The 24,316-nt window shown below is 38.0% G+C and overlaps 1 protein-coding gene across 5 annotated transcripts in view; it reads left to right on the forward strand.

The window, feature by feature from the left end:
* The window catches only part of LOC131243544 (uncharacterized), an 80,309-nt gene that overhangs the window by 27,412 nt on the left and 28,581 nt on the right, over positions 1 to 24,316 (forward strand). For all 5 annotated transcript variants that reach the window (XM_058242976.1, XM_058242972.1, XM_058242973.1 and 2 more), the window contains 6 exons: positions 912 to 993; positions 5,878 to 5,954; positions 8,818 to 8,924; positions 14,842 to 14,974; positions 23,719 to 23,835; positions 24,016 to 24,101. In XM_058242976.1, coding sequence (XP_058098959.1) covers positions 912 to 993; positions 5,878 to 5,954; positions 8,818 to 8,924; positions 14,842 to 14,974; positions 23,719 to 23,835; positions 24,016 to 24,101 — 602 coding nt within the window. The remainder of the gene's footprint in view (positions 1 to 911; positions 994 to 5,877; positions 5,955 to 8,817; positions 8,925 to 14,841; positions 14,975 to 23,718; positions 23,836 to 24,015; positions 24,102 to 24,316) is intronic.

Below are 24,316 nucleotides of genomic sequence, written 5' to 3' on the forward strand. Positions count from 1 at the left end.
CTCACAGGGATTGGTTGTTACATTGAAATTTCATAATGGTGGTATGGTCTTAATTGGAAACGATATTCCCTATGAAACACCGAGTATAGGGACAGTGGGAATCAAAATGTATGAGGACATCCTTAGGACCATAACAGATGTTAGGCGTGTTTCAGATCTGAAGAAAAGTCTAATTTCTCTCTGTGCATTGGATTCTGGTAGCTGTAAGTATACAGCCGAAGGTGGGTACAGAGGGTGTAAACGGAGCTTGACATATCTCTGAGTTGCTATGAATGACTGTTATAGGTGGAGCAATGTCAAAAATAGTTGATGAGGCAGAAGATCAGATACAATTATGGAAATGCAAGTGGGTCACATGAGCGAGCAAGGTTTGTCTAAACTCAACAAACAGAATCCAACAATTTAATGCAGTCAAATTAGTTGTAAGATCTCTTCGGTCTCTTGTTCCGGAGAAATAATGGGCTCACAAGGCATGGAAAGAATGATCCTATATTTGATCTTGAAGCCCTTATATAGCGCTTATTTTAATCTTAGACGTGGGATCACCTGTAGGAATAACATAATGCTAATCCGCATTTCACATGGTCAAGGAAGCATCATTTTCTAATATAATTATTACTTGGCCTTGCATCATTATTCCCTCAATTCTTGAAGCATGTGGATAATTAAACCTAATTATTCGATCTTGATACTTTTTGTAGTCAAATTTTCTTCCATTAGTATTTTATTTTGATTCTCATGTGTGAACTAAAATGTGTTAGACTTGACACAGTGCATATATGAGAAAACTAATATGATTTATTTCAATGATATCATGCATTATACCATTTTTTTTTTTTTTTTTGTGTGTGTTTTCTCTAAATGTGTTGTTTTTGTTGGTGAAAGGACCTTTGTTTCATTCTATTTTGCAGAAAATATCAAACAAATTTGCAGCAACATGTAAAGTAGTGCAACGAGCGATAAAACTCTTTCTTCTTGGTATTATTCTTCAAGGTAATTGTTGGATAATTGTTGTCTAGTACTATTTGACACCAAATTCTTGTACTAGAATAAAACTAGACTTGGTTTAGATGATCCTTAGGGGCCATTTGGATGCAGGCAAAGTTGTGTTCTGGACAGACTGCCTAGGTCATGCTAGGTTGGATAGGTGATCTTGGTTATGCTATCTTGGAGTAGTTATTCTGTTTTGTTTGTCAAACACCATTGAACAAAGAGTAAAAATGGATTGTGACACATGTGGCACATATGGGAAACTTAAGATGGATGGTGGCATATCTAGAACTTATAACGCATGAGCACATTGATGCAGTGGCTTATATAGGGTGCTTGAAGATTGATGGTGGCACACGTAGCATGTGGGGCGCTTGATTTAACACATGTTGCACATGTGCACTGAACATTGTGTTCTTGCATGCACTGAACTACGGATATGTTTTCCTAATTTTTATTCCACCTTTTTGATGAGACATGTGATTCTTGCTTTTGAATGGATTAACAAAAACCATGGACATGCTATTTGCCCTGGACAGCTTGTGTCGAATACAATCTTTGCTTGCATTCAAACAACCGCTTTGGTAGAGTCTATGTGGACTACCTCACTCTAGCTTTACATTTCCTTGGAAAGTAATTTGTTTTTCTCTATTTAGGTTTTAAGAAGAATATAGTGAATTCACCATTATCACTTTCATCGTATCCATCGGCTCCATTCTGTTACACATCAACATTCCTACACATCGCTTAAAGGGAGCACCCTAACAAGTTGATCGGATCTGATATTAACCTAATTTGATATGGAAATAGGAGTTTAGGACACATTCTATAGATAGTGCTAATAATACAAGCATGCAAGGTATATTTAATATCTAATCTGCACTGCCTTCTCACTCCCCCCTCAAATTGATGTGGGCTATTATGGCGCATTATTTTGTTAATTAAAAAATCATGTCTTTGTCTTGTCATTGGTTTTGTGAAGAGATCCGCTATCTGATGTTCTAAAGTGATATGAGGAAGAGAGACACCTTTTCCAAACTTTTCCTTGATACAGGGGACAATTAATTTAAACATGCTTCGCTCTTTCATGCATAGAATACAAGGCTGTTGGCTATCTTTAATTCACTTGCATATCCCCCATAGTGGGGTTGGTGATGTGAGGAGATCTCCACAATGGCTCTCCATGATCAGTAAGAAGCTCACATAACCATATCGCACAATGAACTCAAAGTTCATGGATTATAAGTGTAGGAACTTTTGCTTTTGAGCGTCCATCACAAAGTTTTAGTAAGGAGAAGTGATAAATCATGATATTAGGGAAAAGATAAGAGAGATCTAAGATAGTGTAGAGAGAGTTGTGTATTCCTCTCTCACACAATAGCTTTAGTTATAATGAGAATGGGATACAAAGATACAAAAAAGATTACACTACAATAAAATAAATTGGAAAATTAAAAAAGAAAGGAAAAAAAAAAAAAAAAACTATGCTTGGTATGTTGTACCATAGGACCATACAAAATTGTGATATTTAACACTAATTCTCCAACACTCCTGGAAGCTAGAGAACTATTATCATTCATACCCAGCTTGCCAAATGAGATAAAAGTAGGGAGTTTTGTGAGAATACCAACGTGTTGGTCCTTGGAGCCAATGTTGTCAAAATTGTGCTACTTGTGACATGGATCATACAATTCATATTGTATCGCCACATGATATGAATTCTGGGTTCAAATCGCAACTCCCAATTTATTGTAACCAAATTGTACGAATCATATGATTATTAACAAATGAATTGTTAGTTAATTGTGGACTGCATAAATGGGCCGACCATATTGTGTATGTGAAATCCACTTCAACCATTATAAGTGCTAACCCATGTTAGGCCCAAGGCCAAAAACTGAGGTTGACCCCTGATTTAGGTGGGGCCCCATTGAAGGATACAATTGGGAGATAAATGTCCACAATTGATTTTTAACAAGGTCCTCTGTGATAATTATGTTAAATCTACTCAAACCATTATATGCCACACTAAAATTTAGGCTTGGGGCCCAAAGAATCAGGCCCATCTGTGATTCAGGTGGGCCACACTAAGGGAAATAGTTTTGAGGGTGTGCATCGCCTTGTATACTGTTTCAAATCGTGTGGCCCATGAACCATGGATTGGGATGATTTTTGAGCCTACATCTAATATTGGGTAATGCACCTAATGGTTTGAGTGGATTTAAGAAATATAGGATGGTGGCGCCACCTTATCAGATGACCTTGCCATTCAAGTAAAAAGCATTTAGTGTAGTAGCAGAGGAGATGTGGATTGCATACTGCTAGTAGTGACGGTACTCTGTGGGCCCACCATGATGTATATGTTTTATCCACGTCATCCTTCCATTTTGTCAGCTCATTTTAGGGCATGAGCCAAAAAATGAGGAAGATCCAAATCTCAGGTAGACCACATCATAGGAAACAATAGTGATTGAATGCCCACCATTAAAAACTTCTCGGGGGCCACAAAAGTTTTGGATCAAGCTGATATTTGTGTTTTCCCTTCATCCAAGTCTCTATGACCTAATCAACAAATTTGATGGCAAATAAACATTACAATGGGCCCTAGGAAAATTTTAATGGTGGCCATTTAATCATCATTGTTTTCCTATGGTGCGATCCACTTGAGATTTAGATCTACCTCATTTTTTATCCAAAATGGGTGGATGGCGTGGATAAAACACATACATCATTGTGGGGCCCACAAAGCACTGTCCAGTAGGTCGTTAGTGGCAGTGTCAGCATGCAATACACAAATGTAAGGCCTACCTAACCTTTTAGGTTACATAAGGAGTCATCTGATAGAGTGGCCACATCATCTTGTATTTTCAAAATCCACTCTGACCATTAGGTGCATTAACCAATATTAGACATAGGGCTAAAAAATCAGCCCAATCCATGATTTAGGTGGGTCACACGATTTGAAACAATGTAGGGGATTACATGGCGAAACAATTTCCAAAATGTTTCCCTTGGTGTGGTCCACTTGAATCACGAATGGGCCTGATTTTTGGGCCCCATCCCTAAATTTTAGTGTGGCATGCAATGGTTTGAGTGGATTTCACATAGCCATCATAGTGGGCCTTGTTAAAAATCAACAATGGACATATCGCCCAACTATTTCCTTTAGTGGGGCCCACTTGAATCATGGGTTGGCCTTAGTTTTTGGCCCTGGGCCTAACATGGGATGATGCATGTAATGGTTGGAGTGGATTTCACATACACAACACGGTGGGCCCATAAAAAATTAAGGGTGGATGACTCTAATTCTATCCTCAACTCTTGACGTTCTATCCTCGACTCTTGATCGTAGGGGCGCACATGGCTCACCTATGCTACAGTTCGTAGGGGATCACTAGGTATGGAGATAATATCTGGTTTTGGGAAGATGTTTGGGTGGGAGAAGCGCCCTTGAAAGAAGATTTCCCAAATATCTTTAGTCTCACCTCCAATCCAGCCATCCAAGTTGCAAGTTGCTACTATTTCTCAGCTAGCAATATTGTGTGGAATGTAGCCTGCAGAAGAAACCTCCAAGATTGGGAAATTGATGAATACGTGGGGCTCCTTGAACGTATTTACAAGGGTTTGCCAGATACTCAATCTCAAGACAAATTAATATGGAAGCTTGACAAGTCCAGCAAGTTCACTGTTAAATCTCTTTACTCCTTTTTAGACCACGACCTGACTCCAAATGACGATCACCTGCCCTTCTATATTTGGAGTTATTTGGTTCCTCCTAAATTCTCGTCTTTTGGTTGGTTGGTTGGGATAAAGAAAATCCTTATGGTGGATAACTTGAGAAAAAGGGGGATGTCCATAGTTAATGTGTGCCTCTGTTGTATGAAGAATGAATTATCCGTCGATCATCTTCTCCTCTCTTGCCCTTTTATCTCTCGGATTTGGGCTGAATTCCTCCTCCGCTTCAATATTCAGTGGTGCTTTCCTAGTTCAGTGTCCCATCTCATTAAAGCTTGGCATGGGGTTAGATTGGGTAGGCACAAGACGCGCTTGTGGAGAATGCAATTGTTGCTATTTGGTGGTCAGTTTGGGAAGAAAGAAACGGTAGATGTTTCAGGGATACCTCAAACTCAGAATTGATTATTGCTAGTAAGGCTAAGCGGTTATTGATAGAGTGGGTTGTGTATGTTGTGGGTCTTAAGGATTGTGATTTTCTTTTTCTTGGAGTCTAATTGAGATTGCTTCCTCGGCGATCTCTCTCCTTTCATTCTTTTGTATCCCTTTATTTTCTAATATATATCGTGACTTTTCAAAAAAAAAAAAAAAAGCCAGCCGTAATGCTGTTACGTAACGGTAACGGTCATAACCATTACACGTTACAGGGTCGAAACGGCCATAACGGCCGTTATAGAAAAAACAAGTCGTAAAAGCCTTGTAACGGTCCTGTAACGACCCTGTAATGGTCCCATAACGGTTTTTTCATAAAATAAAAAAGGCCCGTAACGGCTGATACGGGGGAAGTAATGGCCATTACGGCCCGTATCATAACGGTAACGGTGGTGGACGTTACGGCCATTGTTACGGTTTTGGAACACCTTGGCGTGCACGTGCGCATGTATGTTACTTTGCTAGTATTGAGGTCTTTGTTAATGATTAAGCAAAACATCCTACAATAGTAACTTGGTGTCTTGATTGGCTTTCTACTTTGTGATGGCCCTATTTGGCAGATGCTCAAGAATGAGTTCATCTCTTTGGCACTTTGTTTTCTCATGGTTTGATTGTTTCTTTATAATTGTTTCGTATTTGGTTTCTCTTGTTTTAATTTATCTGACAAAACTCGTTTGATCATTTTAGTAATATCATCAATATATAATGCTTCTTCCATTACAGGTGGTTATTTTCATGGTGTAAATACTTTGACATTTGGTGTTGACATTGAACGGATACGTTGGCTTGGTATTTTACAGGTATTGTAAAATGCATTTCGATATATAATTGGAAGGCTTAGACCTGTTTGAATGTACCCCATTAACTAGTTGCCCCATTCATGCTTCGACTTGTCATTGGATAGTGGGGTGAGACTGTTTAGTCCAATCACGAGAGCAGGGACAATGGCAAATGCTTTGTCCGTTCCTTTGATATCATTCACTTGGAAAGGCGAATATAAAGGGTTTTGACATTTAGCGCTTGCAAATCCAAATTCATGGGTAGTTCTTTCTTAATGACAACATGCATGTGCCTTGCGTACAATCAATTTAATCGTTAAAGTAATCTAAATAAATTGTTGATATGCAATATACCCAAAGACAGGACGGCCAGTTGGTTTTCATGCTGTAATGGTTGTCCCTTTCTATTGTTGTTCTAAACTGTCTTTTATTTATTTATTTATTTATTTTTAAATATAAATTTTAAAGCATGAAAACAGTTTAATACGAATTGGGAAGCCACTTGTTTTATAAATTGTTGACCAGATACTATCATGTTGGTCATCTTTCTAACTCTACGATTCAACTGAGGTGCATGGTGCACCGCACCACTTCACTAAAACTGTCTTGATGCCTAAGTGTTTCAAGTATTTGTCAGTTTATTGCATTTATTTTTTATTTTTATTTTTTTTGAACTTTCCTCCCAACCAGTGTTTTCAGTATCTTGCGATATCACCGATATATTCCATGATATGTATGTTATTCTAGCTGGGCGATACGAAACCCCACTTTAATATCCATTTTTCATGAGATCGTGTAATATATCACACAATATTGTGATATCGTGCGATCAAGGTATCCCATAACGGTAACGTTGGCCGTAACGATCATCACCATTACCTTTATGATATGGGTCGTAACAGTTGTTATGGCCCTCGTAACGGCCATTACGCTCTCTCTCTCTCTCTCTTTCTCTCTTTAATTGAAAAAAATTTGAAAAACCTGTATCTGCCTGTAATGTTGAAAAAAAAAAGAGTCCGAAAAAGTTGTATCTACCTCGTAACAAACCATTATGGGGATGTTATGGCCTTTACAGGGGACGTAATGAGCCGTTAACGGCAGTTACGGGCCATTTTCTCCATAATGGCAGTGATGACCATTACAACCCCGTAACGTGTAACGGTTGCCACCGTTACCTTTATGTAATGGCCTTTACGACCCTATAACGGCCTTTGCAGCACACCTTGCGTGTGATATATCCACACTCCCCCTTTATAAATTCTTAGTGTATCATGCAATATATTGATATCGAGTGTGTTATCGAAAGGGATAAAAGGAAATCGGCACTGTTTTGTCTAGAAAATCCTAAAAAATTCACAAAACTCGATTTTTTTTTTCGCAAAAAAAAAAAAAAAAAAAACCTTCTTCATAGTACATTGTATGGTGATTTCAATCAGTCCATTCTAGTTTATTGGAAGAAAACGTGATTGGAAGTTTCTTGGGGCTAGATTCTATACATGTTTTAAAGTTTTGATTTTTATTATTTTTATTTTTGTATGTTGTAAATAGTGTCAAATGGTAAGAAATCCATGATTTTTCATGTTTTACATAAAAAATTATGATTTCGAAGCTTCGATTTTGAGATTTAGGGGAGATGGGCCAAGTTGCGAAAATTGGGGAAAAATCGAAATTTCTCCAATTTTTAAATATATATATATATATTTTAAAATTATTATCTAAATCGGTTGCAATCTTAGTGTGCAAACATAAATGTGACCTGATCTACACATTCTTGACAATATGGGGATTTTTCAGAGATAAAAATTAAACTTGTAATTAAAAATAATTAAAAATGTTAAAAAATAATCTTTTTTTTTTGGAAATCCACGGGTATTATTTCTAGTTTTATCTTGTGTTTCCATAAATGTCTTCTTCTTCTTCTTCTTCTTTTTTTGGGTTAGCTTGTTAGTACACACCCCATTGTTAGTACACACTCCATAGTTAGCCACCCCCACTAGGGAATCAATACCAAAACCTCGGTGTTGAAACGAGGGTCTCTTGACTCTCTTCACTCAGTCTACCACTTGAGCTATGGATCAGGGTGTTCCATACATATCTTGTGTTTCCATGCATGTCTTCTCACATTTAAATTTTTTATGAATTTCTTTGAATATAGTTGCATCAATTTAGTTAGACAATGGGTAGATTAGGACCCTATACAAAGAAAACCTATCTTGGGCACTTGTTTTTTCTGACCTTTTGATTTCTAAGTGTGTATTAGTGTCTTTTTTATTTTATTTTAAAAACTATCCTTGAAGTTTCATTGAAAAATTCGACAAATTTTCCAATGTTTCCCCATGCTTCCCAACAACAGCGATAAATTACTCAATACAACCAATATATCCTGTGGGATAACCGTTATGTATCCATATCCCAAGGGTGTGATACATAATGTGACAACGATACAGAAAACATTGCTCCCAACCCTATGGGTGAGCTATAGCTATAGGGAGGGGTCTGTTAAGAGGTAAAACGTTTCGTGTGTCCCCAACTTCTGATATCGAAACCAAATTTGAGAATGGTGTTTGGCAATCTTGTTCTAACAGTTCATAACCATTCAATAATTTTTCTCCTGTTGAGTAGGCGTTTAATCTCAATTTTAGAGCTTAACAATAACTATAGACTCTTTTTTTACCCTAGCTTATATGGTTAAGCTGTCAAAGACTACAATACCTCCATTTAAAATTCCAAGATGAGTGGTTTCTCAGTAGTTCATTCTTTCTTACTGTTTCAAGGTTTTCTTTTTCCTCCTTTTCCCCCTCTTTTTCATTAATGTCTATTTCTTTTATCCTAAAAGAGTAGTAAACTTATGCCTTTTTTTTTTTTTTTTTATGCCGTTGGCCAGAGGATAGCTATTGGATATGCTGTTGCAGCTTTGTGTGAAATTTGGTTACCATCAAGAAATCCAAGGGATGTGAGCATAGGATTTTTCAGGAGTCATTGTTTTCATTGGTAAGGGCTGTTGTCCAATTCCTCTCATCCTTCCTATTATTTACTAGGATTATTAGATAATACATTTTTTAATCTATTTTTCCAATACATTGTTTGTTATAATTTATTTCAGAAGGCCAAAGTTTTAAAAACTAGAAAGTCGTGTTATGAGAGTCTGAGCCTGAGTCGACTCAAGATGTTTCTTTTTACTCAAGTTCTCACATATTATTAATTCATCACTTATTTACTCTATAAGATTTCACATAATTATGTCATAATGCCACAAATCACAAGATTGCGACTAATGGGATAAGTAATCATAATTCAGAAATCATAGCGAGTGAAATACAATTTTGTATAAGAAATTCATATATGATGCTAATGGACTTTGTATAATACAATAATGATATGTCAAAATAAAAAACCCAAATTGGCTAGAGGGTAGTTTTCATTGTCAGTAAGCACCGTAGTCGTTGTCCTATCCATTGGCATATAGTTGTTTGCCATGATATTGCGTCTGTGAACAGTAATTGCTCTTGTGGTCGCTGCATTAATTAAGCTCACCCAGGGCAACAACATTGACATTTTTGCCTCCATTATCAGCATCTCTGTCATCACCCTCTGTACTAGCTAAATGCCACATTCCTTTATTTCATCCCAACATTGTTCATGCTTAGTGGACTCATCTAGCACTGCGTGCTCTAGACATCAACTGTTTATAAATTTCCCTTTGTGGGCAGTGCCTAATAGTTGTGCCAAGTCAGTGTGGTCCCTGAGTGTGTTGGCATGTGAGTTGTGTTGCAGTCATGGATCAGTGGGTTCCCTATGATTTTTGAGTAGCCAACTACTCAAGTACGACCTTTTATGTGTTTGGGGTTTCATGCTTAGAGTTTTGCTAGATAGCTGTCCGTCCACAACCCTACATTGATTGCTTCTCCCTTTGGGTCACACACATAATAGTAGGGCCAGTGGTCAAAACTGGGCAGTGACATGTGAGTGGTGTCAATGTGAGCCTCTGCCATGGTCAATTCCAAGAGCCAAGGTAAAAGATAAGGTTGATGTCTACTGGGCAGCTATTCATACAACTTTTGCCAACATACCATTTAAAAGCTGTTACTTTTCACATGATAGAGGGGAAAAAAGAAAGACTTCTGAGAAAATGAGTGTTGTAGAGAACATTCCTCTCTCACACAATGTTGTTTGAATCGTATGGTACACGATATGATTCATATCGTATCTTGTGGGTGTGTGATTCAACTTGAACACCCAAATCGCACATCTTAAATAATCATATGATCATTGTATTGAATTGTATGAATCATACAGTTGTCGTAGAATTGCATAAATGGGCCCAAAATTACATCAAATATCAAAATTTATTTTTATTCAGTTTTTTCTTCTTTCTTTTTATCATTTTTCTTATTAATTATGACAAAGGCCCTCCCTTATGCTTATTCATTTTTTCTTCTTTCTTTTTATTGTTCTTCTTCCTCTTTTTTAATTTTATTATTTATTATTATTATTTTAAATATAACCCCTTTTACGGTCTTACCACTTTACACATGATATGTATATTGTATGTATGTTCTCAATTAATAATATCATGAAATGCGATTACCTTTCATGGTGGATAAGAAATGGATTATTGGTGTGTTTTTAATTTTTTCTGATTCATTTGTATTTTTTTCAGATGTTTTTTTTTTTTAAAATTATTTTAAGGGAAAAAACCTTACAATTTGCGGCTTCAATACAATTGGACCCCTATTGCAATATGCAATACTGAGGATTTTGAAAACCTTGCTCTCACACCCTAATTATCTTTTATCAAGCCCTAAGCAACAAAGAGGAATGGTGCATATACGGAGCACTAAAAGAAAATACACACTCACCCCCAATATTAATTCCTGCATACATAAACATACCCCAAAATATACACACGCACGCACACACCCTCTCTACACCCCTTACATTGGAGTGAAGATGTCAATCATGCCAGCTTGCCCATAAACCCCTGGACATGAGAAGGATGAATGGCTTTGGTAAGAATATCAGCCATCTGATCATTTGTCTGGACACAGGGAGTACATAGAAGGCCATAAGAAATCTTCCCATGAATAAATTGACAATAAACTTGTGTTTTTGTCTAGTCATGAAAAAAGGGAATTGAAGTAGATGGTGACATGGATCATGGAGAAGAGATTGAAGCCAAATGATTTCACATGCCGCATGTGCCTTAGAACGGTACTTGACTTCCGTAGACGAACAAGCACCCACAAACTATTTCCTCTTCCACGAAACCAAGTTACCCCCATGAAACATGTAGTAATCGGAAGTAGTACGTGGATCATTAGATGACCTGCCCAATCTGCATCACAGTATACATGGACGTCCAGATTACCATGATCATAAAACAAGTCTTTTCCCAGAGTTGATTTCAAGTATATGAGAATCCAGTATACAACATCAAAATAATGAGAACAAGGTGGCTGCATAAACTTGGTGACCACAATGATAGCATAAGCGATTTCAAGGTTGAGTAATAGTGAAGTAAATAAGCTTCCTGACTAAGTGCCGATACTTGCCCAAATCACTAAGAATTGTGGACTCTATTTGATGAAGACGGTGGTTGACTTCAATCAGTGTAGAAAAGGTCAAGCACTCAACATCACTGTCTCATGGAGGCCTATAGTATACTTCCATTTAGATATGAGGATTCTCCATCTCAACTAGTGTTCAAAGTATCGGTATTGCTACAAGTTTCTCACTAGCTGGGAATACAGAAACAATATCGATGTCGCTGAAATATCACCAATAACCGGAAATGCGGGGAAATATTGGGGAAACATGGGGAAAACAGTGAAACTTTTTAGTGAAACTTCAGGAGATGCTAAAATACACATTTGCATATTTAGGAAAAAAAAAAAAATGAAGAAAGAATGCATGCATAATAAGTTTCCATTTAATGGGGGCCTAAAAGCATGCACTGCCATAATAAATCAGTCTAAACATCCCATCTATCCATCCAATCATCCAAGTGTCCACACAAACATCCATCGATATTTCAGAATATCAACAACACATGAATTTTGCTGAGAAATTGTTGATACCTAGAAAGAAAACAAAAGACTATGGCCTTGATATCACCCATGCCACAATAAGGATAATATTGTGATATTATGGATATTATCATCAACAATTTGAACACTACATACAACCATGCACCAAAATTTTTTTTTTTTTTTAAATTTTAAGAAATAGATTTTTGGCAATATTATTGAAATATTACTGATATATTGGCAATACAAGTGACACCTGGAATTTACATTGTTGAGAATATTTGTGATACATTGGTGATACAAGTGACACCTGAAATTTACATACGTCAAAAATATTAGCAATATTGATACACTAGTGATATTAGTGATACATCTCGCTGATACCTTGATTTTCTAATACTACTAGCGTTATCGGTATTGCTGAACTAGAGATACAGATAATATTGGGGATATTTAGATGATATCAGGGATAATTTGAACAATGGCCTTGACATAGCAACTTGAATCCCAAGGAAGTATTTGAGCAAGCCCAAATCTTTATCTTGAAGGATCGGGCAATAAACTGCTTCACTTCTGCAATTGTACTTTCACTATTCCTAGTGAGAACAATATCATCGACGTCAACAGCCAAGACAATGAAGGTCTGGTTCGTGTCTTTGATAAAGACAAATGATCACATGCACTTCTACAAAATCCAATCATGCAGATAAAACTCCATACTTTTTCAAACCACGACCGAGGTTATTGCTTGAGGTCATACAAAGCCTTTCACAGTTTAGACATTACCTTTTGCATCGGGTGGCCGAAAACTAGGAGGGACGTCCACATACACTTGCTCATGAAGATCTCCATGAAGAAAGGCATTTTTGACATCCGATTGGCGAAGAGGCCAATGATGATAACCAACAACAAAGAGAAGTACCCATACTAAACTGAACCTGGCAACTGGAGCAAACATCTCCGAGTAATCAACTGCGAACTGTTGCATAAACCCTTCCACAACAAGGTGAGTCTTTTTCCTGGCAATGGAGCTATCTAGATTGTATTTGAGTGTGAATATCCATTTACAATGAACCACATGCTTGTTATCAGGGCTATCAACCATACCACAAGTGCTCTGCTTTGCAAGAACTGCCATTTCCTCCATCATTCCAGTTTTCCTACTGAGGTTAACCAACACATTTGCAACATTAAACAGGTTAGAAGCACATGGTATAGAGGAAAGAAAGGCTTTTAAAGGAGGGACAAACTGAATGATAGGAGACAAAGTTACTAATCGGATGAGATGTACATGACTGTTTTGACTTGCGCAATGCAATTGGCAAGTTAGAAGAGAGAGAAGGTTGTTGCAAGTCAGAGGATAGGTGACGGCTGAGAACATTTGAGGCCTGGTCCTTATGTCTCATTTGAGTATACCCCTTCAAAGAGAATTCCAATGGGTGCTCTGTTGTAGCCCGGGTCCTGCAGTTTCAAAAGATAAAAATAAATAATAAAGGCAGCCCAGGTCCTGCAAGGTGATGGATTGGCGTGTGATGATAGTGATTCTTGGGCTCGATTGGATGGCCTGATTCAAACATGCTGAAGCATCAGCTCTATTTCATATTGTTAAGATGGTGATAGATCATAATCTCTTCCCATTATCATCTAAGGGGACTCAAGAAATGCTATATATTGGGCTTCGGTTGGGAACTGGAAATTATCCGTGGAGGTTAGTGGACATAATGGAAGAAATCATTGATCGGTATGCCGGGCATCAATTTCAATTCATCCATTCCAATAGAGAAGCGAATGGGGAGGCTGATGAATTAGCTAAAGATGTTGCCGTAAACATGAGCTTCTCAGTAACTGAAGCAATCTCAAATGCTTAATTGAGATAGTTGTTTGTATAATCTGGAGGGGTGGGTGGTGGTTGTCTTTCATGGCCATGGTATTAAAAAATGGTTACATACTGTCTGTGGGACTCGTTGCACAATACGGGGCCATAACAGCCAATCTGAAAAAAAGGGCCCATATGGGCCTGTAACGGCTGCAAACAAAAATCAAAATAAAGCTCACACCACACAAGCCTTTCTAGTAGATAGTAAAGGGTGGACATGTTTTATGTCAAGAGGTTTTCTAAGCCAACACGTGTGGCCTCCTCATACACATGCAAGTGCACATGTGTGAGATTAGAGCTTTCTATCAGGTGGACATCAATATTTAGAACTTCTGGTCTGAAAATCACGTGTTTCACCCCCTTGGCGAGCCAATATGAAAAACATATGGATGGCTAAAAAAATTGTTTTATCTGCACATTTGTTTTGTATGTTGGTCCATGAACCGATTTTGGCTAGGTCTAATCAGTTGGCCCACTTCTCACCTGATGGAAAACTGGGATCTTGCATATATGGCACACATGCTTGCAAGTGGAGGGGCATGGCTCTACCCTCATGTGTGCTTAGTGTAACCTCTTCTATAAAAAAAATATGTATTGATCATGCATGTAAGATTTTGAATGTTAAAGGTTGATATCTGTCTCTCTGTTAGGCTTTTATTTCTTTTATTCCTTGTCATGAATGGAGGTATAATTCACGTTCAATTGTAGAATAGTTTTGCGCGTAAAGAGTTTTCACCTAATTTTTATCATAGAATTTTGTTTTACAACAGTTAAAAAGTAAAGAAAGAAGCATGCCAAGCAGATGATGATAAGATTATTCCTTAAATTTTTTCTTTTTTCCAGTTTACAACCTAGAAAATCTGAGTGCACATTTTCATTTGCAAGTCTTGTTTCCTCTTTGTTCTCAATCTTCAATAATTTCAAACATTTAAAGACCTTTACTCCCATGTCAATTCAAGTTTGTCCTTGCTTCTCATTTGGCTCACTTATGATGCTCCATTTTTAGGTTTATTGCATTGTCACTATGCACCATGTATCTTGGGCTACTATATGGTTTGTATGTTCCGGATTGGCAAATCAAAGTGCCACAGTCTACGTCTTCAGCATCATCATCAAACAGTAACTATACCGTCCTTACAGTAAGAGCTTTCACTTAGGCATTTTGTTGTTTGTTCAATTGTATTTGGTCAGGCTTTATGTTTGTAAACTTATTCACTGCACATTATATGACTTATTTTCTTAGTTCCTTATTACTCTCTTGTCACATTTCCATTTATCATTTTTGCTTTTGTGGTTTATTGATAAAATACCTTAGTTGTTGTTTCTTTATGCATGTTACATGATTAATATTGAACACTTCATTTAAAATTTGAGGTTCGTGATAGGGTTAATGATCTGCTTGAGCCCTCTTGAAAATCATAAAATCATTCTTGGTTTTTTCCATAGAAAAAGCCCATTTTCTTAGTCTTAAATAGGGGTGTGTTGTAACTTTCATCAACTAAAGGAAAATCACTAGCTTTTCTTGTTAAGGCTGTCATGGTAATCCATGATACTCAGTTCCTTCAAATCTGTTGAGTACCTGGACTGTATTGGACATGGCACAACATGGTGGGTGGGGTATGGGATCCATATCAAATTTGGCTCAGCCATATCCAGATAGTTTATATTTGGAAGAATGTTTTAGTTTTTTTTTTTTTTTTTGACATATTTAGGAACTAACAAGGATATGTTAAAATCTTTTAATAAATAAAGAGAGTAAATGTTAAATATAGTCATGCCCCTTACCTGTCCCGTGAGATTCAGAGGTCAAGCGAGCTTGACACTTGTACCAGTACCCAACTCTCACACCCTTACGTAGATGGTAATTATCCCAATTGCTGTATTTATAGATAAATACCATCAAAACTTGAAACCCATTAGGGTGTGTAGATGGTAATTATCCCAATTGCTGTATTTATATATAAATACCATCAAAACTTGAAACCCATTAGGGCCTTACTTTGCTTTTGTTCGTTCGTGTTGGGTGTTGATTAGTTAAAGTCGGGTTCATGAACATGCTTAATATTCTTTATATTTGTTTAAGTATATTGGCCACAGCCAAGTAGCAGTAACATAGACTCATGACCAAGATTGGTAAGCCTCATCCAATAGTTCAGATAAAGCATCATTCACATTACTAACAACTAACATCAGGCATCACCGAAGAAGCTTGAACATGTTCTAATACACACCGTAAGTGCATTAATGAGTGAATGAGTCGACTGATATGTTGTGCTTCAAGGTAAGTTTTCTTGCATTAGCAGGGAATCAAAGCTCCATCATTGGCACATCCCACTCCATATTATGCATGGAACATTAATGAAATCTTGAACAAATTTATCACCTTCAGCTAGAGACCATCGTTTGGCCTTTGAGCCAAAAGACCCTAAAATCAGGGCACAAAAAGGAGAAAAGTCACCATTCACACAATATCTGATAGTTCTGCACTGACTTTAGCTGGAAAATATTTTTTAAAAAAGAATAGAATAGACCTTGGCTGGCCCCTTCTAGAAATGAAAAATGACCTACCTCCAAAAATTTCTGATGAAATAGATATTTGGGCAAAGATATAACAAAGATTGTTTAGGTCTTTCATAACCCATGATCACGAGAAGAAGAAGAAGAAGAAGAAGAAAAGAAAAAAAGAAAAAAAGAAAGAAAAAAGAAAACAAAATAGTGGATCAATGGACTGAGAGACTTAATAGTTTGCCTTTGATGGTGTGATGAATCTTGGTCTTGTTCACATGATCTTGGGTTCGAATGCATCATACTTCATTAGGTTCCTGTTATAGAGAATGGGATTTTGGGCAAATGAGATGTTAGGGAGTAAATGGCCTCCCTGACCTCTTTTATTAATGATAGGATATATAATGATATGGTGTCCCAAGGGAACCGAAGTAAAATAGAGAAAAATGCAATAAAAGAGAATATACTCTTTCTAACTCTCCCCCTCAAGCTGGAGCATAGTTATCACACATGCCCAACTTGGCTAACCGATCACAAAAATGAGAAGGGATGGCTTTGGTAAGAATATTACTGAGTTTGCTTGGATTCAACATTGTTAGTAGGATAGACAACAAACCTACCATATATTGTTGTACCATATATTGCTGTAATTAGGGGATATAGATGCTGCTGTTATGCTGTAATTAAGGGCTGTAATTAGGGGATATAGATGCTGTAATTAGGGGATATAGATGCTTCTGTAATTAGGAGATATTATGTTGTAATGAGGGGATATAGATGCTGCTGTTATGCTGTAATTAAGGGCTGTAATTAGGGGATATAGATGCTGCTGTTATGCTGTAATTAAGGGTTGTAATTAGGAGATATAGATGTTGCTGTTATGCTATAATTAAGGGCTATAATTAGGGGATATAGAGGTTGCTGTTATGCTGTAATTAAGGGATATATTGTAAGTAGGGAAAATGATTTCTATATAAGAAAAGGACCACTCAATTGAGGGTCATTGAGCAAATCTAACATAGTATCGGAGCCACTCTCTGCAACCTTGTCTTTGGTCCAATCTTCGTGGTTCTAGGCTCTGGTTTTCTGGTTTCTTGGGTGCGGGTTTTGGTTTGCAGTTTTTTTTTTTTTTTTTTTTTGGTACATTTCGAGAGATTCTAGTTATGACTAACAACTCCAACTCAGAAGTCTTTCAAACTCGGTTTACAGGGAAGAATTATGCTGCCTGGGAGTTTCAGTTTCAACTTTTTGTCATGGGAAAGGAGTTGTGGGGTCATGTTGATGGGAGTGATCCAGTGCCTACCGATCCTACGACGTTGGTTCAATGGAAGGTGAAAGATGCTCGCGTGATGACTTGGATTCTTGGGTCTATTGATCCATGCTTATACTCAATTTAAGGCCGCACAAGACGGCTAAATCGATGTGGGAGTACTTGAAAAAAGGTCTATCATCATGATCATTCCGCCCGGCGATTTCAGTTGGAAACTGATCTTGCTGCCTATTCCCAAGGTACACTCTCTGTTCAGGAATATTTCTGTGGTTTTCAGAATCTTTGGGCTGAGTTTTCCGACATTGTGTATGCCGACGTGTCGACCGAGTCCCTCTCTGCTGTTCAAGCAGTCCATGAAGTTAGCAAAAGAGACCAGTTTTTAATGAAACTAAGGCTAGAATTTGAGTCTATTCGCTCCAACCTAATGCACAGGGATCCTTCACCATCTCTTGACGTGTGTTTTGGAGCACTTCTTCGAGAGGAACAACGTCTTCTTACTCAATCTTTGCTTCCACAAGAGAATGCTGTCGCATACGCTGCTCAAGGCAAAAGGAGGGTTCGAGACATGCGTACAGTTCTGTGCTACAGTTGTAAAGATTATGGGCATATTGCTGCCCATTGTGCTAAAAAGTTCTGCAACTACTGTAAACAGAAGGGGCACATCATCAAAGAATGCCCAACACATCCTTAAAACCGACCCCGTGAATGCTTATCATGCTACTGCTACTGGCCACACTTCGGATGGGGTAACCAACACTCAAAATCTTGCTCCAGTGTCATCTTCCACTGCTGCTACACCTGCCCTTACACCAGAAATGGTGCAGCAAATGATTGTATCGGCATTTTCCGCTTTAGGGCTGCAAAGTAAGGGTACTATACGTACTATACCCTCTCAATCTTGGCTTGTTGACTCCGCTGCATCCAATTACATGACCAGTTCTCCTGATATGCTTAGCAATGTTCGTAAGTACACTGGTTCTTCTAATATTCAAGTTGCTAATGGCCATCGTTTACCGATTACTAGGGTTGGTGATATCGCACCGTCATTTACTAATATTTTTGTATCACCCGGGCTTTTTACGAGTCTTATCTCGGTTGGACAATTAGTGGATGATAATTACAATGTTCAGTTTTCTCGTGATGGTTGTCATGTGCAGGATCCGGTGTCGGGGAGGACAATGGCGAAGGGGCTTAAAGTTGGGAGACTGTTTCCATTATACTTTTCCATTCCTAGTATCATTTCTTTGGCTTGTACTACTATCTCCAATAATTGTGAAGTATGACACAAACGTTTAGGCCATCCAAACAATGTTGTTTTATCTCATTTGCTGAATTCTGGTTCATTGGGAAAAAAAGATTCTTCTTTGCCTCATGTATTGTCTTTTGATTGTTCTACGTGTAAAATCAGAAAAAGTAAGATTCTTCCCTTCCCTTTTTCCGGGAGTAGGGTAAAGAATTGCTTTGACCTTGTTCATAGTGATGTATGGGGCATTACTCCTGTCATTTCTCATGCTCATTATAAATATTTTGTGACATTCATAGATGACCATAGTTGGCATACTTGGGTATATTTTCTACGCTTTAAGTCTGAAATCTTTGCTGTTTTCAAATCATTTTCCCTACTTACAATATATCCCTTAATTACAGCATAACAACAACGTCTATATCCCCTAATTACAGCCCTTAATTACAGCGTAACAGCAACATCTATATCCCCTAATTACAACCCTTAATTACAGCATAACAGCAGCATCTATATCCCCTAATTACAGCCCTTAATTACAGCATAACAGCAGCATCTATATCCCCTAATTACAGCCCTTAATTACAGCAATATATGGTACAACAATATATGGTAGGTTTGTTGTCTATCCTACTAACATGAGGCTTAGAAATAAGACTAGAGGAGATCTTTTCACGAGTGAAGAGATAACTGACCTTGTGTTTTGTCTGTTCATGGAAGACTGGATTGGAGGCAATTTTAATCGTAGCTTGGTTGTCACAATATAGTTGGACAGGCATTGAAACTTCCAACTCCAAGGTCCTTGAGTAGGGCTGAAGCCAAAGTATCTTACACATAGCATGACTCATACTCGTATTCAGCTTCAGTCGAGGCATGTGTGACAACAGCTTGTTTTTTGCTCTTCTAGGAAACTAGGTTACTTACATGAAGGTACAATAGTCGGTAGTAGATCTCCAGTCATTGGACGACGTGGCCTAGTCTGTATCATAGGATGAGCTAAAATGAAGATGACGATGATCTGAGTATAAAAGACCCTTTCTAGGCAAAGACTTCAAGTAGCAAAGTATCCGATAGACAGGGTCGAGACAATGAGTACAAGGGGCTTGCATGAATTGGCCCACAACAGTAACAACCTAGGCAATATGTAGACAGGTGATGCATAAATGAGCTTTCCACTAAGCAATGATACATGAGTGGGTTTATGAGTCTCTAGAATGCATTGGATGATTTACTTCTATCGGTGTATTAGCAGGACGTGAAACCAACATCCCAGTTTTTTAAAGAAGGGAAGGGCTTTTTTTTTTTTTTTTTGAAGGATAATGAGTTTTTGTTATTGCAAGGCTGCTTGAAAAACATAAGACAGCAAAAGAATACACAACAGAAAACATCCAAAAAGAGAAACATCAGTTTTAGTGACCGAGCAACTTCAATTTCAAGGAAATATTTCAATGGGGTCAGGCTCCATGGCTCAGTGGTGGACAGACTTTGTTTTAACACTGATATCATGGGATCGAGTGCTCATATGGTGTGGGTTTGTGTGAAAAAAAAATGAAACATTTCAGCGACCCTTTGTCTTTAACATCAAAAGTGCCTGTAAAGAACTTTTTCATTGCGGCAATGTCATGAACACTGTCACCAAATATGTTGATATCATCGATGTATGCAACCAGCACGATCATAAAGGAGCCAACTCTCTTCACAAAGGCAGAGTGGTCACATGAATAAGCTAATTTGAGAAACGACTTTGTTGAACCACTTAAACCGGGCCCATGAAGATTGCTTAAGCCCATAGAAGGACTTCTTCAACTTGCACACTTTGTCATTGGAACCTAGAGGGCGAAAACCCGGTGGGAGAGACATATATTTCCTCTTGGAGGTTGCCACAAAGAAACATGTTCTTCACATCCAACTGGTGAAGAGGCTAGTGATAGGTGAGCAGCCACAACAATAGAACTCAAATTGAGTTCAATTTTGCAATGGGAGAAAGTGTCTCATGGTAATCGGCACCAAACTGTTGAGTAAACCTTCTCGCAACAAGGTGGGCTTTATGTCGAGCAATACATCAATCGGGATTATACAGTGTGTACACCGACTTGCACTCATCTGCTTGCTTTCCAACAATGAGGCTAGAGCATGTGCAACTAAAAAAGGAACAAATATAGTAGACACATAAGAAAGAGAAGCTTCGAAAAAAGTTGAAATTCACTTATAGGAAACAAAATTGCTTACGGGGTGGGACGTACTCAATCGGTACCTCTTGGGAACAACAACTGTTCATTTAGCTTATTGACGGGCAATGGGAAGCTTAGACAAGGTTGGAGAAGGAATCAAATCGTGAACAGGGGGATGATGGACAAGGTTGGCGACTGCACCAGAAGGAAATGGAGAAGAGAAGGGAAAATGGAACAAGAAAGGGAAAGGGAAAGAAAAGGAAGTGAAAATGAAAGGGAGAAAAGAAGAAGAAAGAAGTAAGTTTTTGTATATAGAACTAATAATTTACTCTATTGTGCATCCAAATGGGAAAGTTGAAAGGAGGAAGAACTATGGTTGTGTGGAAAACCCTAGAGCTGATACCATGTTATAGAGAAAGGGATTTTGGGAAACTGATGTGTTAGGGAATAAATGGCCTCCCTAACCTGTTTTATTAATAATGGAATACACAATCATATGGTGTCTTGAGGGAGCACCGAAATAAAATAGAGAAAATTCAATAAAAGAGAACACTCTCTAACAGTTTCCATAACTTCTTAAAGTGTATGGACGTAAATAAGCATGGATAAAGAAAATATAAAAGGGTTACAAACTTACAACTAAAGATGCATGAAAATAAAATCAATTAAAGGAAAATTGCGACCTTCGTCCTCTGATTGATACATAAGTAGAAGGATTTATCATGAGAAACCTAGATTACATAAGATCCAATGCCTGATATTCAAAGTGTGTGGGTCACTTAAAATGGACTCTTGCATTTCTAGCCATTAGTTATTAAAATAGTGCTAAGGAAATTATTCATTTTTTTTAAAGTGATGCAAATTTATTAAGGCCAGAAGTCGAAAAAAAGACAAACAAACAACAACAACAAGAGAAAAAGGCAAAAAGGGAAAAACCAAGCGAAAATAAAGAAACTAGCAGGTCCAATAGAACAAATCCATAGGGAGCCCACTCATACATAATAGAAAGCACCCCACTATACACCATCTGCAGGGCTATAAAAATTACAAAAAACACGACTATTCCTCTCTATCCACAAAGACCAAAGCATGGCTTACAGGGCAAGCCTCCATCTTCGATGGCCAAACCTTCCACTTGGATCACCATGCCGAGCCTGGAATAGCCCAATGATCGAGGCTAGCATCACCCAAAGAACCGTCAAAGATTGGAATATGGTAGACCGCCACCACCCGAGAGAACGAAGAGTGGATGGAGAGATGATCCACGAACTTGTCAGCTTCCAAGCACAACAAGCAAGCATTAGGGAGCACCATAGATCTTTTTCGAAGATTATCTATCATCAAGGTCCTGTTCCTCCTGGCAAGCCAAGTAAAAGCAACAACTTTTGGCAGGGCACCATAGGACCAAACCTCCGATGTATGATGACGCTCACCACCCCTCTCAGGCCAAGATAATTTTGAATACATCGACCAAACAGAGAACTTGCCAGACTTATGGAAACGCCACATAAGAGAGTCCTCAACTCTCAAAAGAATCAACACACCTTGTAAACTAGAAAGAAGGCAAAGCAAGTAATTTAGTTTAGAGTGTAGTAAATTCCTCTAACATGAGGGAATCCAAACACTCCTGCCAAAAGAGGAGGGAAAAATTTGGCCGCAAAGATATTGTCCCTAGGGCAAAGGACAACCAAATCCATAAAGGATTGATGGAACGCCCCCCTCCTCCAACCCCCCCCCCCCCCCCCCCCACACACACACACACACACAATTGCTTTCTAAATGAACAAGGCACGATAGATGAAAGAGTCCTCAATCCACCACTAAAAGAGGGATGACCCGTATTTGACAGTGATAATTTTCCTTAATTGACTAGATTTTTCAACTCCAAACCGTCAAACCCACTTACCCAATAAGGAAGAATTGACAATATCCAACCTTCTAATGCCAACTCCCCCTTCCTTGAAAAGCCGACACACCTCTTTCCAGCTAAAGAGGTGAAATTTGCCATTAGGAGCACCTCTTTGTTGCGAAAATCCCTTCTAAGCTTGTTGATATGCTCAAGCATGGCCTTAGGACATCAAGAAAGGGACAAAAATAGAGAGGGATATTAGATAGAGAAGATTTAATTAGGGTGAGCCTACCCTACCCCCTAAGGAGAGCAATCTGCTCTTCTTGGGGCTAAGCTTCCACTCCATCCTCTCCACCATTGTCCCATAGATGAGAAGTAGGCTTCCCTAAGCATAAAGGCAATCCAAGATAGGAAGAAGGGAAAGATCACGCCCCACATCGAAAAATCTAAGCAAAATTGGAAACCTCCTCGTGAGATAAATGGATTGCAAGAATTTCAAACTTAGGTTGATTTTAAGTCTAGAGACAATCTCAAACCAAAGAAAGGAAATTATTCATTTAATGATATGTCTCAATACGTGCTAGGAAAATTTTCTTCTATTCTCCAACAATTATGATGATTTCACTTTTCATGTGCCTAACTCCCATCACTTTCTACCATTTTTCCGATTCCGCTTTTACTTATAACCCAAGATGACACAAATCATTGTGCTCGACAAAATCATTCCTTTATCTGTACAGAGTCAGAAAAATCTCTATTTGAATTTGCAGAAATTCCTTTTTCTCTTGAGTGCCTATGTAATGAGACTGTATATAACAATTTATTTCGGTTTTTCTATATTGTAGGTGAAGTGTGGAGTAAGAGGCAACTTGGGCCCGGCATGTAATTCTGCTGGAATGATTGACCGCTATGTTCTTGGTTCTGAACATTTATATTCCAAGCCTGGTTACAGAAACTTAAAGGTATTTGTAAACAGGAGATAATGGCATGATGATGGAAAATATGATAGGAAAATTAGTATTTATAAACTTGACCACAAATAGCTCAGACATGACCATGATGATGATGATGATGAGAAATCACTAGTTTGCTGCTTTTGTGGTACATTTCCTCTGATCATGAAAACCATTTTTATTGGACAGGAATGCACTAATTCTACAAAAGGTCAAGTTTCAGAAAATTCACCTGCATGGTGCTACGCACCGTTTGATCCTGAAGGCATTTTAAGGTGACTTAATAAATCTATTCTTGTAGTTAAATCTTTGTTTGAAAAGTCAATGACAAGAGTGAAAATTGTCTCTTCACTCATTAAATCATCTTAAAGCCTGTACCCCAGACAAATTAGATTGAAATTTCTTATTTGATCGTTTTCCACATCAGAGCATGAGCCCTAAAGATGTTTAGCCTGAAACGTGGCATAAAAATGTAAAATTGTTTATTGTG

Source organism: Magnolia sinica, chromosome 4 (assembly GCF_029962835.1).
Source record: "Magnolia sinica isolate HGM2019 chromosome 4, MsV1, whole genome shotgun sequence".
NCBI lineage: Eukaryota > Viridiplantae > Streptophyta > Magnoliopsida > Magnoliales > Magnoliaceae > Magnolia > Magnolia sinica.